At 45.2% G+C, this 16,537-nt stretch overlaps 4 protein-coding genes across 5 annotated transcripts; 2 read left to right on the forward strand and 2 right to left on the reverse strand.

Moving 5' to 3' along the window:
* Positions 1-3,324: 3,324 nt before the first annotated feature.
* Positions 3,325-6,313, forward strand: GL218_03371 (Importin subunit beta-2; the record flags this gene model as incomplete). Its single annotated transcript, XM_033579928.1, has 3 exons — positions 3,325-3,426; positions 3,537-6,158; positions 6,212-6,313. The coding sequence occupies 3 exons, from the start codon at positions 3,325-3,327 to the stop codon at positions 6,311-6,313; spliced, it is 2,826 nt and encodes a 941-aa protein (XP_033437589.1).
* Positions 6,314-7,779: 1,466 nt separating this feature from the next.
* Positions 7,780-9,551, reverse strand: GL218_03372 (uncharacterized protein; the record flags this gene model as incomplete). Of its 2 annotated transcripts, none has more annotated exons than XM_033579930.1 (3): positions 7,780-8,432; positions 8,476-9,337; positions 9,402-9,551. In XM_033579930.1, 3 exons carry the CDS (start codon positions 9,549-9,551, stop codon positions 7,780-7,782), a joined length of 1,665 nt encoding a protein of 554 aa, XP_033437588.1. The 2 variants fall into 2 exon arrangements, with proteins under 2 accessions (XP_033437588.1, XP_033437587.1); XM_033579929.1 differs by having other exon boundaries at positions 7,780-8,274; positions 8,402-9,337.
* Positions 9,552-10,265: 714 nt separating this feature from the next.
* Positions 10,266-10,845, reverse strand: GL218_03373 (uncharacterized protein; the record flags this gene model as incomplete). Its single annotated transcript, XM_033579931.1, has 4 exons — positions 10,266-10,603; positions 10,663-10,688; positions 10,755-10,768; positions 10,837-10,845. 4 exons carry the CDS (start codon positions 10,843-10,845, stop codon positions 10,266-10,268), a joined length of 387 nt encoding a protein of 128 aa, XP_033437586.1.
* A 1,442-nt stretch (positions 10,846-12,287) lies between these two features.
* Positions 12,288-15,919, forward strand: GL218_03374 (putative inositol polyphosphate 5-phosphatase C9G1.10c; the record flags this gene model as incomplete). Its single annotated transcript, XM_033579932.1, has 3 exons — positions 12,288-12,329; positions 12,394-15,782; positions 15,841-15,919. The coding sequence occupies 3 exons, from the start codon at positions 12,288-12,290 to the stop codon at positions 15,917-15,919; spliced, it is 3,510 nt and encodes a 1,169-aa protein (XP_033437585.1).
* Positions 15,920-16,537: the final 618 nt, after the last annotated feature.

Below are 16,537 nucleotides of genomic sequence, written 5' to 3' on the forward strand. Positions count from 1 at the left end.
ATTACGTTAGTTACTCTGATATACTTATCCTATAAGTATTTAGATCAGGATTAGGATTATATGCTATATTTCCTATATATCTAAAGTATTTACTTATCAAGTGTTTATTTAGTGGCTACTATCGTTTGATTTCATCCAATTTAAAAAAGCGCCAAACACCTTGCCTACACCAGGGCTTTAGCATATCTGTGACATATAAATTGTACCAAAGAGATGTTATTTATACCTCGAGAAACTATTCGACGGAAGCCCTCAAAATACTCGATGACCATCCTCCCTATCATCTACTGCTGAGGGCAGCTACGGTGGACCATTATTACAACTGTGCCAAAATCGAGAAAATAGTTGGCACTATGTCTAATAAGGTAATAGTAAGGCAAAAATACAGTGTAAGCTCAATTGATATGCACTATATACACAATTAACACCCCTTTTAACCTTATACCATAATAGCTTTACGAATATTTATCCAAATATTTTTCAAAAACTATTGATCTTTTGATTGAAAAAAGACAAAAATTACTATCCAGGTTGCATGTAATTTAACCTAAGGTTCGTAGTGTGATTAAAAAGGGTGTAAGTATAAGTATAAGGCCAACCAAAAGTCGAATAGCCAATCAAATATAGCCTTTACCTTAACCTCAAAATACCCGAATTCAATAACAACACTTACGCGTATTCAAATAACTTTACCAATATACTATTTCAAGAAATATAACTGGTATCATTTTGTAGCCTTAATTAATGCGAAAATAAAAATGCAAGTTGCATTTATATATAGCCTTTGGCTGGCGTGTTGTATCAGTATCAAATAAGTCTTATACAGGGAGGCTAAGTTTTATACAAATAGGCTAGCACGTGATACCCTTTATGACCACTTTGGAATCCTGTATATACATCATATATTACACATTATCTTTACGAAATAAATTAGAAATATTACAAGACAATTTTAATAATTCTTTTCATACTTCAATTGAAATAATGATATTTTCTTTAAATTTTAGAAAGAATACTCAAAAAGTTATTAAATAATATAAGAATTTTGTATATACCCCGCATAGTATACTGTGCACCTTTCATACTAGCCCTTTTTGGACAGATCTGACCTATTTTCTTGATTTTGGCACAGTTGTAATAATGGTCCACCGTAGCAGCGGCTGATCTGCATCGAATCGGTAGCTCGGGCGGCTATCTGCATACGTCTGAATCCTTGATCATCCCAATACACGTGCAACACAACCTCTTCAGGGCCAGGGAACCCAGGGTCAAAGCAAGGTGCCGTTTATAGAGCTGGCGGATCAAATAATCTCCTGTGCAGATCCCCGAGTCACACGACGTCTGCCTTCAAAGTAGGTAGCTTCAGGAAATGCAACAAACTTACCTACAGCGCTTGGTCATTTTGGCTACCGCAGATATCTGGCTATCTTGTGGAACACATTCATTCTTGGTAAAGGCCCCGTGAGGGCTGCTTTCCAACCCAATGACCCCTGCCTCCTGACAAAGCTATCGTTGGGTAGAAATGGGCGTAATTGATTATTAGGTGATGTCTCGTATAATAAGTTGTTCTTATCCTAGTGCCTACTACTCACTTCTTATTTATTCAACTACGTATCATACTCCATATAAAAGGACATAGAACATCTAGGGATCTCAACCATTTATCGATAGAGTGTCATATAAGTATATAATAAGTTAACTACCTAAAGCTTGACTAACCGTGCTCCTTGCCTTAAATCCACACTATCCGTCTTCAGTGGTAGTTTGACTCATTATTACACCCATATTGATTCTCGTTGCACAGGGGCTTGTTGTGCGTGGCATCTCAGCATATGCTATCGACCTCATACGTTAGGTATGCATACTTCGTATTCCAGTCCGACTTGGCACCTTGCAGGTTACGACAACATAGTACACTGCGTACACGAAGGCCCGGGCAGATCCCGGCCTGGCTTGGGTGTTTACTTCACATGCTGCTTGCTCAGCTAATTTATTGTCACTAGGGGATATCAAGTATTATTCGAGCCCACGGCTTTGAGTCATGTCAAAACTTGACCGGGTTCTAATGCCCTTGTCTTATACATATATCCGTCCCGTAGAAAAACATGTTAGTAAGCAACCGGTTCCGAGATATTGTTTGCTCTTGGTGACTTTGGTGACTTTGGTGACTTTGATGATTAAGGGGTAACATTAGACGAAGCTAAATATTTTGTTATGATCGTCCCTTCAATCTATTCGAAAACAACGTATAACGGAGTTTTAAGATTCAGAGGAGTGTCACTTTATATATATACTTACATACTGCCTTGGCGCATATACGTAATGCAAAAAGTTATGCGTTACGGAGTAATATAATATTGCACCTTTTTTTTCTATCCTTTTTTTTCAAATTTCTATAAACCACGTAGTCTTAAAAAAATTGTGACAATATCTAGGTATCTATTTATATTCATATAGTTAGATCAAGGTACTTGGAGAATTACTTATATCTTAGGTACATGTAAGTACATCATTCTAGTGCAAATACATACATGTACATATGTACATAATAAACGCTGTAACAATGAGCGTCTTACACTAACAAATCTTCCTTGCCAGGCTCTTTTAGGTAAGTATAATCGGTTGGGGCCTCCGTATCGATAATGGTTAGGTGGGCGGTGGACAATTATTCTATAAGATATCTATGTACTGTGACTAATATATACGGCAAATTTGCTAGGAAAAATAAGTATTATATACTATAAAGCGCCTAGCACTTTCTCAAAAGAGCTAAGCATGTTTTAACGTAAAATCTGCCACACCCAAGCACCACCCCACCATTAACCTTTTTCTAAAAGAGGATTTTAAGCCCTTGGATCATGGTTCAGTAACCGGAAGGTCACGGTCTCCTTGTAAAGCCAGCAGGAAATTGACATTGGCCGCAACAGGTCATTTGCCCTGTTTTGCATCATCGCGACAATCCAGACTAAACTTTGAAGGACAACAAGAAGTTAAAAAAAAAAAAAAAAAAAAAAGAGAAAAAAAGACTAAAGAAGTTGTCAAAGCTTTTTCACCCCTCTACATACTTCTCTCTTCAATTTTCATATCTCACCTTATTTTCCATTATCGCCAACTGGTCTATCGCACTTAGGACCCCACCATCCCCAGAGTCCATGTTCCTGACAATCAACGCTTGATCTTCTTTCCTCCCCTCCCCCCCTCTTCCTCCTCTCTTCTCTTTTATTACTATCGTGAGATCATAGGCATTTAAAAATTGCCTTCAATCTAGACTTGGGATTTCGAACGCGCACATATCCCGAGATTCTCATTTCCTTGCCGCCCATCATGGCGTGGCAACCCTCGCCCGAGTCCTTGAGCACGCTCGCTGCTTGTCTCAAGGATTCTCTCAGTGGTTTCGACAAAGCTGCGCAGAAACAGGCCGAGATTGTAAGAAATCCCTCTTGTGATGCCTGACCAGGCGATAGCTATGGTTTTATCTATGAAGAAGAAAAAATAGTCATAGCAATTCGAGCTAATACGAAGCTTCTCTCTTGTAGATGCTCACGCAAGCGAAGTCGTCTCCCGATATTAACAACTACCTCGTCTATCTATTCTCCAGTCAGGAACCTCCAAGTGGCCTGCAGTGCTCAGCTGAGGATTACTTTCTTATACGGTCGTCCGCCGCAATTATGTTAAAAAATAACATTAAGACGAGCACCAAAGAAGTTTCCGACAGCAGCTTGACCTTGATCAAGATGGGAATTCCTATGTGTTTGCAAGACAAGAATGCTCAAATTCGTAATTACGCAGGTGTTATCGCAACTGAGATGATTCGTCGAGGTGGTATAATGAGCTGGCCCGAGCTACTCCCAGAGCTCTTGAAGATGATTGGCAACGAGTCTGGTCAAATTACGAATGAAGCACAAGAAGGTGCTATGGCGGCTATGGCTAAGATTTGTGAAGACAACACTAAGATGTTGGAGCGCGAGCTGAACGGTGAACGACCGCTGAACTTCATTCTCCCCAAGTTGATTCAAGCTACTAAGAGTTCGTTGCCCAAGGTTCGCGCTCATGCCTTGACCGCCATCAACGTCTTCACACCCCGAAAATCTCAGGCCATGCTTAACTCCATCGACGATTTGCTCCAGCATTTGTTCGCACTTGCAACGGATTCCAGCAACGACGTGCGAAGGCAGGTGTGTAGGGCATTTGCCCAGCTTGTTGAATCTCGCCCGGACAAGATCCAGCCTCATCTCCCCGGTCTTGTCGATTACATTATTACGCAACAGCAGAGTGATGATGAGGATTTAGCCACCGACGCTGCGGAGTTCTGGCTTACAGTAGGCGAACATGAGCATCTCTGGCACTCCTTAACCCCATACATCAGCAAGATCATCCCGGTTCTTCTTCAGTGCATGGTATATAGCGCTGAGGATATTGCGCTCCTCGGTGGCGCATCTGACGACGAGGATGAGGACGATCTTGAACAGGATATTAAACCTCAATTCGCAAAGAAGCCATCGGCGCGACAAGCTAACAAAGATGGGTCTGCGGATTCCGCCCAGAATGGAAATGCTTATGAGAAATTGGCTAGCATGGACGACGACCTGGAGGAAGGCGAGATTGATGACTTTGATGATGGGGATGACGCGAGTCCGGATGAGCGATGGACCTTACGAAAGTGCTCCGCAGCTGCACTTGATGTTTTCGCTCGTGATTTTAGGGACCCGGTATTTGAGTCCATTATGCCATACCTGAATAAAAACATCAGGCACGCCGATTGGCCGTATCGGGAGGCTGCGGTACTCGCGTTTGGCGCTGTCGCAGAGGGTTGTATCAATGTTGTCACGCCTCACCTCCCTCAGTTGGTACCTTACTTGATCTCTCTTCTGGATGATCCTGAGCCTGTCGTCCGACAAATTACCTGCTGGACGTTGGGTCGTTATTCTTCCTGGGCCGCGGATCTGTCGGACCCGCAACAAAAGCAACTTTACTTCGAGCCCATGATGGAGGGCATCTTGACAAAAATGTTGGACAGCAATAAGAAAGTCCAAGAAGCTGGTGCGTCAGCTTTCGCTAATCTCGAGGAGAAAGCCGGTAAGCGATTGGAGCCTTACAGCCTCCCGATCATTCAGCAATTCGTCCGTTGCTTCAAGAAATATAAAGACCGGAATATGTATATCCTCTACGACTGTGTACAGACGCTAGCCGAACATATAGGGCCTGCTTTAGCCCGGCCCGATCTCGTCAATGAACTGATGCCAGCGCTCATCGAGAGGTGGACTAAGGTCTCCGACCAGTCCCGAGAGATTTTCCCATTGTTGGAGTGTCTGTCATATGTTGCCATGGCACTGAACGATGCATTTACCCCTTATGCGCAGCCGATTTTTGTCCGCTGTGTCAACATCATTCATCAAAACCTAGAAGCATCTCTAGCGTTAGCAAATAACCCATCCCTCGATGCGCCAGATAAAGACTTCCTAGTCACGAGTTTGGATCTCCTAAGTGCTATTATTCAGGCGCTAAATCCGGCAAAATCTTCCAAGCTTGTTCAGGAGTCTCAACCTGCATTTTTCGAGCTCTTGACCTTCTGCATGGAAGACCCGACAGATGAAGTACGACAATCTGCATACGCACTCCTTGGAGACTGTGCCAAGTACGTATTCGAGCAACTACAATCGTCACTACCGAACATTTTCCCGGTGCTCTTGAGACAGTTGGATCTGGACAACATAATCGACGAAGAGATTGATAACGGATTCGGTGTTATTAACAATGCCTGTTGGTCCGCAGGAGAAATTGCCATTCGACACAAGTCTAATATGGCACCTTACGTACCAGAGCTTTTCCAACGCTTTGTAGAAATAGTATCTAACCCAGGTATCCCTAAAGGGGTGACCGAAAATGCTGCGATTGCATTGGGGCGGCTTGGACTCGGTAATGGCGAGCTTCTGGCACCGCATCTGGCTAACTTTGCCGAAGATTTCCTCATCTCTATGGATGAGGTTGATCCGTCGGATGAGAAGGCGACTGCATTCCGGGGCTTTACCGCCATTGTTGAGAAGAACCCTATGGCTATGGAGAAATCCCTCTTGCACTTTTTCACTGCGATTGCCCGATATAGGGACCTAAAACTGCGTAGTGAAACCAAGAACGGCCTCCATGAGGATTTCCAGAAGGTGAGCAATCGCAATTCTCCAACTAATAGAATTAAAATCTAACAATAAATCAGGCCCTCGGCATTTACCGTCAGATAATCCCTCAGTTCGACCAATTTTTCGGCCAGTTGCAGCCTCAAGATCAGCAGACGTTAAGAACGACGTACACATTTTGAATCAAGAATCGCTGATTTTGGCGTGAGTCATTCGGGTTCAACAATACTTACGCAAAGTCATGAGTGGATTCACTTTCATGTCTTCCGATACTCATTACAATAGGCGATATACCAAGCCCAAGATCAGGATTGGTTTCTCACCTCACATAAAACTATTGCCAGTTGAAGAAGGCGAGAACGTCAACAGCGATTGGTACCTGTGGATCCGGGATCTGCATCAAGATGTGTGTTGCGATACGAAACTCTTAGCTTATCGACCAGCGTAGCTGTTGCAAATTCGGAGGACAGGCAAAACAGGTGTTACGCGCAAGGCGTAAAAAACGTTAGCATTTTTTAATGGATACGGGACGGCGGTCTAGTCGTCGACGAAAGAAGCCACGCATAGGGACGAATGATGAATAGCATGGCAACGTCGACGACATAAATCACACAAAATACCGTCAGGTTGGTAATTTAGGCCTGGGCTAACTTTTGTTTTTCGCACGTACGCGAGGAAAAAGTTAGGTGCCAGGAAACATATTTTTGCTACGTTTACCAAAACAAACCATAGTAGATAGCACGTAGTTAGATAGATTAGCATAGCAATTTCTCCCACCCTCCTACCATACGCTCTCCCCTCTCCTCTATCCCCATCTCTACCGAGACGAGAGCGAAGATCGTTACCATCATCATCATCATCTAGGCTAGGTTAGGAACTACATTAGGTACTTGAAAACTTCAAAAGAATATTGAAGAAAGTGCGCCCTAGTTAGGCTCTTATTTTGGATGAGAAAAAAAGATAATATGAAATGAGCTGATGAAGATGAAATCTTGATTCAACTAACCCTTATTAGAACTGCTTACCTAGATATCGGATAGATTTGGAGTTTAATGTAGAGAATACGGACTCGAATGGATAGATGCCTGTTCGTTTTAATATCTGTTTAAGACATGCAGCACGTATTAGTAGGTAGTTAACTACCTAGTCTTATGAGACATACTAATAATAAATCTTCGTATATACGGGGGAACCCCCCCCCCCCCCCCCCCCACAAAGGATAAAGAAGAAGGGGGGAATATATCAGGATTGTTACAATATGTCACTATAAATTAGATGTTCGCTGAAGTAACAGAATGCCGTCAAAAAACATATCTTATACTGTGGTGGCTATCTTGACGATATTATGAGTAAATAGGAATAAAATATCGATAATCATAAGGTTAGAGCAAGATTGATTTTCTGTAATTAGGTACCTTAGGTAGGTTAGGTAATTTTGGTTATGCGTCATATCGTCGTAATAGCTTTTCCGGCCTCTACAGTATTCAAATATTACGGAGCCAAGTACATAATACGAAGTTATTGAGATATCGAATTCTCTTATTAAACTGTTATATTCTGATATCACGATAGAGCACCATTTCCTCGCGCACAGGTACCGAGAAAAATATGATACAACTGCTTCAGCATTCAAAGGTTATGTTCGTGTCTAGGTGTGATTACCAACCGCCTCGACCTCGATGATCCCAGCCCCCACGGTGTCCGTGCCCGCGGTAATCTCCCCTGCCCCCTCTTCCATACTGTTGAAAGCCACCACGATGATGCTGCTGCGGTTGTCCAGGCGGCGGTGGTGGAGGTACAGGCCACCCTCCCATTGGCATGTTAGGTATCCAATTCGGCGGCATGTTTGGCGGGATCGGAAGCGGCGGTGGCCATTGGCCCTGGTAGTTCTGTGGTGGAGGGGGTGGTGGTGGTATGAACTGGCTGAGGTCCGAGGGTAAAGGAGGGAAAGCTTGTGGTGGGAAAGGAGGCGGAGGCGTAGAATGCTGTTGATATTGGGAATTCGGATGTGGTGGTTGATTTGGAAAACCAGGTAGCGGCTTTCCGTTCGGATTGGCGAAGTGAGGAAGGTCGTATGACCGCGGAGCAGGTGGTGGACTCCTTCCTTGGGACCGCGAGAGTGGACGATCGTATGGACGATCTCCTGAGCGAGAATGAGAACGAGAACGAGATCTCGAACTACTATACGATCTTTGACGATGACGGTCTCTGCTATAACTCCGTCTATGACTTCGACTTCGGCTTCTATTAGAGCTTCGCGAGCTGGATACGCGCCGTCGTTTGTGCGCAGGCCGCGATGAGCTACGAGATGAGCTTCGTGACCGTGAGTGCGAACGTGCCGCACCGCGTCCGCGGTGGCCATCCCCAGAAGCGCTAGTTTTTTTGCGGCGCTGTTTCATCTTCTCACAGAACGCGCGAGACCAGCCGTAGTAGCTATCTCCATCGACAACGTCCCCAGTAATCTCATCAAGTACAACGCGCTGTCCTAGCTGATCGATGTCTTCAGTATGCTGGTCAACATCGCGCTGACCTCTACTGTAAATGCGATCCACATCAACTAATAAGTCTTGAACGGCTTTGACCAATTTCTCATCCGCAGGGCCGGCAACAAACTGTAAGGGTTTGATAATGTCGGGGTTCATTGGTCTCGTAGAGTTAGGCTCGATGGCGGGTAGCCAATTCGCTGCAGGTAAGTCATACCATGACACAGTAGCATCACCATGCATGGCTGGCATGATAAATGGAGCATCTTTGGAAGATCTTGTACCAGTAACTTGGGTGCCGTCGATAGTCGTATCAACCTTGGTGGCCAAGTGCGGTGCTTCTTGGGCAGTAGTTCGAAGTTTCTGAATAAAGGTTTCCGAAAAATACTGCTTCTCGCCCCAAAGGTCTATGAGATCCAATACTTTCTTGGAATGTTTCGGGCAGTTCGGAAAGGCAGCAGCGAGTTGAATGATATCCGGAATAGCAAGTTCTAGCTTTTGCGCGAAGTTGGTATTCCGGTCCCGGATATGTACATGATATAGTGCATCATTGAGAACGTAGAGGATATGGAGGCGTTTACGTTTCGAAGAAGGCTCTCGGGCTTGCCTACTAGCGGCAAGATCCAAATTGAAGGACTTAGCCACTGCCGTCAAGTATTTCCCCAAGGCGGTGATTCTAATAGGAGACTGGACTAGGTTCTTTAATATCCAATGCTTGCTTTTCTATGTGGCGACCGTTTAGCTGTCGTACAAGACACCAAGTTTCAAAAGATTGTGTTGCTCAAACCTGAACATTGGGCGGGGAGCATCGCGAGATGGTCGCGTCGAGCAGCTGGAGGAACTCGTCAATCTCGCCGCGCGAACATGATGTTGGATCCGGACGTAGGAGGACGGCAGAGAAGGAAACTCTAGCTATAGCTAGCTGTGGCGACGCCATGGTTATAAAGTGATGATGAGAACAATGTCGGTAGAGCACATACTCTCGAGTTTTGACTGTGGTGAATGGTGAATAACTAAAGAAAATGATGGTATGATGGAATGATGGAATTCTAGGAACTTAGTAAATGCAAGGCTCTTGACTTGATTGGTTACTTGAGTAGATTTCTAGTCTGACCTGCAGCACTAACCATATTGAGTTAGATTATGGACTCTTGGTGCAGGTGCAGCATAGCACCCCGGCTGCCCAATAACCAGTAGGTAGATTTTTGGTAGGCATCGGATTAAATATTCCCGATATTTTAGTGATCTAGGTACATGGAATTTACATGGCGATTTTGACAAGACCCTTCACCTTGTTTAACCTTCTAGCCATTTTGGCCGTGGCACTCGGCGTAATAATAACCCAAGTATCAACTCAAATAGCCGCAAGATCAAAAAGTCATTTGTATAGATACAATCTCAAAATTGATTAGGTAAATATGAGGGAATTCGAATAAATATGCATAGAGCATACCAACATCCAGAGTTTCAAAGTTTCAAGGCCGAATTACATAGCTGACCAACCGGTCCGCATCAAGATACCATTGCTGTTATGACGAAACTTTTGGGAATAGAGTTGTGTTCATCCGTCTCTTCTAAATAATATTGTGTACATGCATGTTTTCGTAATATTTTCATTATAGGGTATGCTCAGCTCAGCTTTTAACCACGACTAAGAGAACCGATCGCCTTTTGGACTCGTAAACGGTGCGCTACTCTCGTACTTGCTCTTTTCTATGACTTGCTGTCCTTCTGTAGCCGGAGCATGTCGAGTTGGTGCCGGGTCACGGCTTGCCTCTTGGCTTGGTGATCCGGCTGCATCAGTTCGGGGTGGCGTACCATTTCCGTTCGTAGAACCACCCATTGTCGATGCGGAGAGCGGTTTGCTGGGGACATTGCTCGAATACTCAAGAGAGTCGATCATCTGCTTCTTTCGGCGGGCTTCTTCGAGGCGCGCAGCTCTGTCTGCGTTGATACTTTTCTTCGCAAAGTAATACGCTCCCCCACCAGCTATAGCACAAGGATGAGAAGGAAGCTCACAGTGGCGCAACTTTAGTATAAATACATACCAAGGCAGAGGGAACCCCATCCCATCCTATGTAAAAGCGTAGACGATCAGTAAGATAATTCACTAAGTAGCGCAACCGTTGCGATTACCTACCAGAACGATTTGACCTGGGGGCGGGGGGTCGTTAGCATAATTGCGCTGGCTGTACCTAGTTTTCTCTTTATAAGATACGTACTGTGTTCATTTTGAATGTTGGCTATGAGCGCTTTAGACTTAGCTTATTGTTTTTCTCAATGATGTCTGAGAGAAAAGAAAAAATAGAGGTGGGTAAGTAGATTAACGTGGGAGGCTCAAAAGAGTTAAAAGATTAAAAACATTTAAGATCATAAAGTCAAAGTCAAAGTCAAAGTCATAAAGTCATAAAGTGGTACGTTTATTTTATGATCTCCGGCTATCAGGTCAGGATAGAAACGAGTACAACCCTGCAAGCACTCCCGTCGTTTTAGCGTACCTCCATCAATGGTCGACTTCTTTTTTTTTAGCCACCGTCTGGAATTGGGGTGCGGTCGCCTTCTGTAGCAAGAGCTTGCTGTTGAGGTTCCAGTGTTTGGGGGCATCTGGTACCGGCAACCGGGGCTTATGACAGGGGCCTACGACATGCAATAGGCCGGCACCTGCAACTTCTTCTCCCTTCAATTGACCATAACCTTGGAAATGGGCAGTGCATGTGCATGCCGTTATTAGGTATAATCAGGTACTTCTGGTTGTGGTACGTAAGGTTAGGTAGGAGGTACCTACCTTAGCTGCTTACCTAAGGTAGGTACATAATATACACCACTTTGTACAGGTAATGTACCTAAAGAAACAAGCTAAGGATGGCAGAGCAAAGTTCAAATGTTTCGTACGAGAATATTACGTAGTGTATGGGGTATGGGTACTAAGTTTGTATTACATGTACAATTAGTACACCTCCATTTTGTTCAAATCAAGACGGGAATATTCAATGCGCCTAAAGATCTGCAATTCGGTAGCACAAGTAGCCACTCACTAGAGGTTTCGCATGTCTGGGACCAAACTCCAAAGGAGAACCCAAATTAAAACGCTCGTTAATCCTCAAAAGACTGCGTATCACATAATTAACCTAGACGAACTTCGAGTAATGATTTTTTCTTCTTCTTTTCGTATGACTGGATGACCGCATGCACGTTACTTCTTCGGAACTGCGCCTCATTCGCTATACCTTTACCCTTTATGTGACAGCGTTGCAACTTTCTGCCGAAGCTATCGACGTTTAACGCTGAAATACAATAAACGGGATAAAGAACTAAAAAAAAAAAACATGACTACAATAAGCAACCAAAATATCCAATTGATACTATAATATTTGGTCTGACAACATCGTTTTTCTTATCCAACCAGAATTGTAGGCTTTAACACGGCCACGTGCTCATTCATTCGTTGTCACTCTTTGGAAGAAGATCTACACCGAGCACGAACGAAAGTGGCGGCCACTTAATTTCTAACCTCTTATTTTTGACCTTGAACTCCGTCGCTAAAAGCTTACGGTTTAAGAGCTACCGAATTGTCTCGTTAGATGATCCCAGGAGACTAGCTCTTCGGTCAGTGATGCCGTGGGAGCAGAAGGGGCGGCATATTGAAGACTTATAGAGACTGCCCCTCATCGCCATGGAGTCTAACGGTCAAGATGGTCTTGACGACTCGTCCTTGGTAAGATATCCTGTCCTCCCATCCTAATCTAATATACCTATTATAATACTAACCAGAGCTGTAGAGACCAGTCTCGTCCCTGAGGTCTCATTTTGAGAATATGAACAAACCCAAAGATGGTCCAGTAGCTACACAATCTCAGCCCCCACCTACACGAAATCAGTCGCCATCCCCAAATCTTCCTCCGATTCCAGACACAAGACCTACCCGAAGTGGGAATGTGCCAGCGGATAATGGAAAGCCCAAGCCAAAGGAAATCCTAAATACTACAGGTCTTCATTCTACTCAGATCGCGAATCCCTTGCCGATAAGTCCTAGACCTATCAAGCCCCCTGCCGTCTTGGTCGAACCACCTCAGTCACCACCGAAATCAAGACCGCTCTCTTTCCTACAAAGCGATACGAACACACACCTTTTCCCTGACCCCTCGAAGACTCCAAATACTCCAGTTACTTCTTCACCCCGACCCTTGAAGATTTCTAGCCGACCGCATACTCCCATACTCGAGCCCGGCCGATCTCCCAGGATCGCTACTACTCAACCGCCATCACCGCCTCCGCCGCGAAGATCGGCTGAGCTGAGAAGAGAACGTGAATCTAGGGCATCGCCGCCGATTCCTCCACCTGTGAATCGTGCTGAAAAGCCAGCCAATAGACTCTCAAGGCTGATGGAAAATGCAAACAAACTAGAATTAGCACCTCAAATTGTAGAGAAGCGTTCGCCGTTTAATAGCCCTCCTTCTAGCGCCAGCAGCCCCGATCATGAAGATCCACCAGTGCTCCCAACTCGGCCAGCACGACCGCTGATTCAGACAACCGTGCCGAGAACTAACGCATTGCCATCAGGTTTCGATCCTCCCCCAGTTCACCATACAATTGCAACCATACGTCGAGACTACGAAGTCAATGGAAATGCCAGATCGCCAGTCACTTCTCAGCTTGCGGACAAGCAACCTACTCTCCCGGCTCGACCACAGACTATTACGGATCCAGCTTCTGCCCGAATTCCAGCAAATACAGCCGTGAGGCCACCACCTCGACCTCCAAGACCCGTTGTGACTACTGCTAGTGCCACTATAGAAAACCCCCTGTCCCCTCAGCCTAAGCGTGTAGTTTCAACACCAACCACTCAATTCGCGCCTCCCCCGCCACGTGCTCATGGAAGATCCTTAACAGTGGATAGACACTCAGAAAAGGCTCCTGTTGAATCCTATGATTCTACGAGAAGGATAGGCGTAGCTGATGCAGATAGCCGCCCTCCTGAATCTTCAGGCCCCGCCCCCGCGGGCCATGTAGAAATTGTAACTCAATTCCCAGACACTACCAGGGTGAATCGGCGACCGCCCTTCATCAAGCAAGGCACTCATGAAATTTATACCAAGTACGATACTAGGGTATTCGATGTTTGTGGGCAGTACGTATGTACCACCGGTCACCTCACCCGCGTCTGGAGCTTGCTGGATGGTGAGCTTCTCACGAGCTTCGCCCACGGGGAGGGGATTAAAGCGACAGCCGTAGCGTTTAAACCTACATCAGATATACAAGATGAAGGTACGCGAGTCTGGATTGGCAACAACGTCGGCGAGATTATGGAAGCCGATGTCACGTCTCAGGGTATTACCGAGAGTAAGACGAACGCTCATGGGCGGTATGAAATAGTCAAGATTTATAGACACTACAACGAGATGTGGACTCTGGACGAAGGAGGGACCTTGCATGTTTGGGGACCAGAGAGCGACGGGGTCCCGAATCTTAGTGGCAACCCCCATCAAACTTATAGGCTACCTAAAGGGCATACTTTTTCAATGGTAGTTGGCGAAGAATTATGGCACGCAACGGGCAAAGAAATCCGCGTCTTCACTCCTACTGCTGGCGGTCGGAATCAACTGCAAGTCCTTATGAGGCCTCTAGTCTCAGAAGGAGCAGGCGAAGTAACATCCGGAGCCCTTCTCAAATCGCAGCCCGGAAAAGTCTTCCTCGGTCACAATGACGGAAAAGTCAGCATCTATTCTCAAAAAGATTTTACATGCCTTAGCGTGCTCAACGTCAGCTCCTACAAAATTAATTCTCTAGCTGGCGTGGGTGGTTATATGTGGGCAGCTTTTAATAACGGGAGGGTATGCGTGTACGATGTTGCAGAGTCGCCTTGGGTTATTAAAAAGGACTGGCAAGCTCATGATAACCCAGTTATAAAAATCATTGCCGACCCCTCGAGCGTCTATAAGCTCGACCGCTTCCAGGCCGTCACCCTCGGAGCCGACAATACGATAAAGTGTTGGGACGGTTTACTCCAGGACGACTTCTTAGAAAACGAGATGAAGTCCCTCGATACACAGTATTGCAAATTTGAAGACATCAGGCTTTTGGCGATGACATGGAATGCTGGGGCTTCAACCCCAAACAGCCTAAGATACTCCGAGTCGGATGCTATGTTTATGCAAAATTTACTGCAATCGAGCGATTCACCCGATATTCTTATCTTTGGATTTCAGGAGCTGGTTGATCTAGAGGATAAAACCGCAACAGCAAAGCGCTTTTTCAAGCCGAAGAAGAAAGACGCGTCGGACCAAGAGCGGATGAGCCATCAATATCGAGATTGGAGAGATTTCCTCGTTAGATGTCTGGACGACTATATGCCTGCCGAACATCTTTATCATCTCCTTCATACAGCGACTCTGGTGGGCCTCTTTACTTGTATATTCGTGAAATCGACTCTACGTGATCGTATACGCAATATCAACGGTTCCGAGATAAAGCGTGGAATGGGAGGTTTGCATGGTAACAAAGGAGCCATTGTTGTGCGATTTATGGTGGACGATACTTCGCTCTGCTTTATCAATTGCCATCTTGCGGCTGGACAATCATCAGCCAATCAGCGACACAACGATATTGCCGCAATTATGGAAACCGCTCTCCTTCCTATAGAGCGCGACCCAAGCGTTCGCATCGACAGTTACATAGGTGGTGGCGACGGCACCATGGTCCTTGATCACGAGTTATGCCTACTTAACGGTGACCTCAACTACCGCATTGATACCATGTCACGGGATACGGTCGTGATCGCTGTAAAACAGAATAATCTGGCCAAACTTCTGGAACGTGATCAGCTCCTCGTAGCCCGTCGGAGGAACCCGGCATTCAAACTTAGGGCATTCGACGAGATGCCCATCGAGTTCCCTCCTACGTATAAATATGACGTAGGGACTGATAATTACGATACTAGTGAGAAGAAGCGCTCCCCGGCATGGTGTGATCGCCTCCTTCATCGAGGTTTTGGTAGAATACAGCAGCTTGAATACAGACGGCACGAGGTCCGGGTGTCTGATCATCGGCCCGTGACTGGCCAGTTCAGGTTTACTGTCAAATCCATCTCACCTAAGAAGCGGACATTGGCTTGGGCAGACTGCCAGCAACGCTTCGAGAACCTCAAGGAGAAGGAGGCGAATGCGGAGAAGTGAGTCTAATCGCATTCTCCCCTTTCCGTGTTTGATACGGCTACTGACATTAGACAGGCTTTATTATCTTACGAATGTTATCGGGTACGACTCAGATACGAGCATGAGATTGATACGCGAAAGGACAACCAGATAATAGGCCAGTCCAGGTCTAGATAAGAGAATAATAAGATAGAACAGCAGCCAGGTCCAACTTTGCTTGCGAGTTTAGAGGAATAAACAAGGAAAGAGAAGGATTCTTCTAACACCCAAGAAAGAAGAAGAAGAGACAGGCTCAAGAAAATAGAGAGCCCGTGTAATGATTAGTTACGATGTAACACGACAAAAAGATGGCAAATTCGCCACCAAAGACGGACTGTTTTCGATGCCTGGTTAGATGGTTAGGCTAATGAAAGATGAATATTGTCGATGTTTAAGAAGCGACGATAAAAATATTGCAATAGAGAACCAAGATAAATAATGAATTCAAGAAATCCTAAAGGGAGACCACGAAACTTGTTGATCATTCAAGTCAATACTCGGTTGACACTAAATACATGTATAAAATTTATAGGTAGTGTCTAGGTGTCTAGGTGTCTAGGTTAGGTGTCTAGGAATAAATACGTAAAGTGTGTCCGTCATCGGCTCGTCTTTTGATTGGTTTATCCCGATCCCTTTCCAGGGGTACTAAGATAGATATGCATCCGCCGGGTATCTGATATATCTCATTTTCTTCCTTTTTGATCCGGAATTTGATAGATAAGCCGGCACACCA

This window comes from Daldinia childiae (assembly GCF_008694065.1).
Source record: "Daldinia childiae strain JS-1345 chromosome Unknown Scaffold3, whole genome shotgun sequence".
Classification (NCBI taxonomy): domain Eukaryota; kingdom Fungi; phylum Ascomycota; class Sordariomycetes; order Xylariales; family Hypoxylaceae; genus Daldinia; species Daldinia childiae.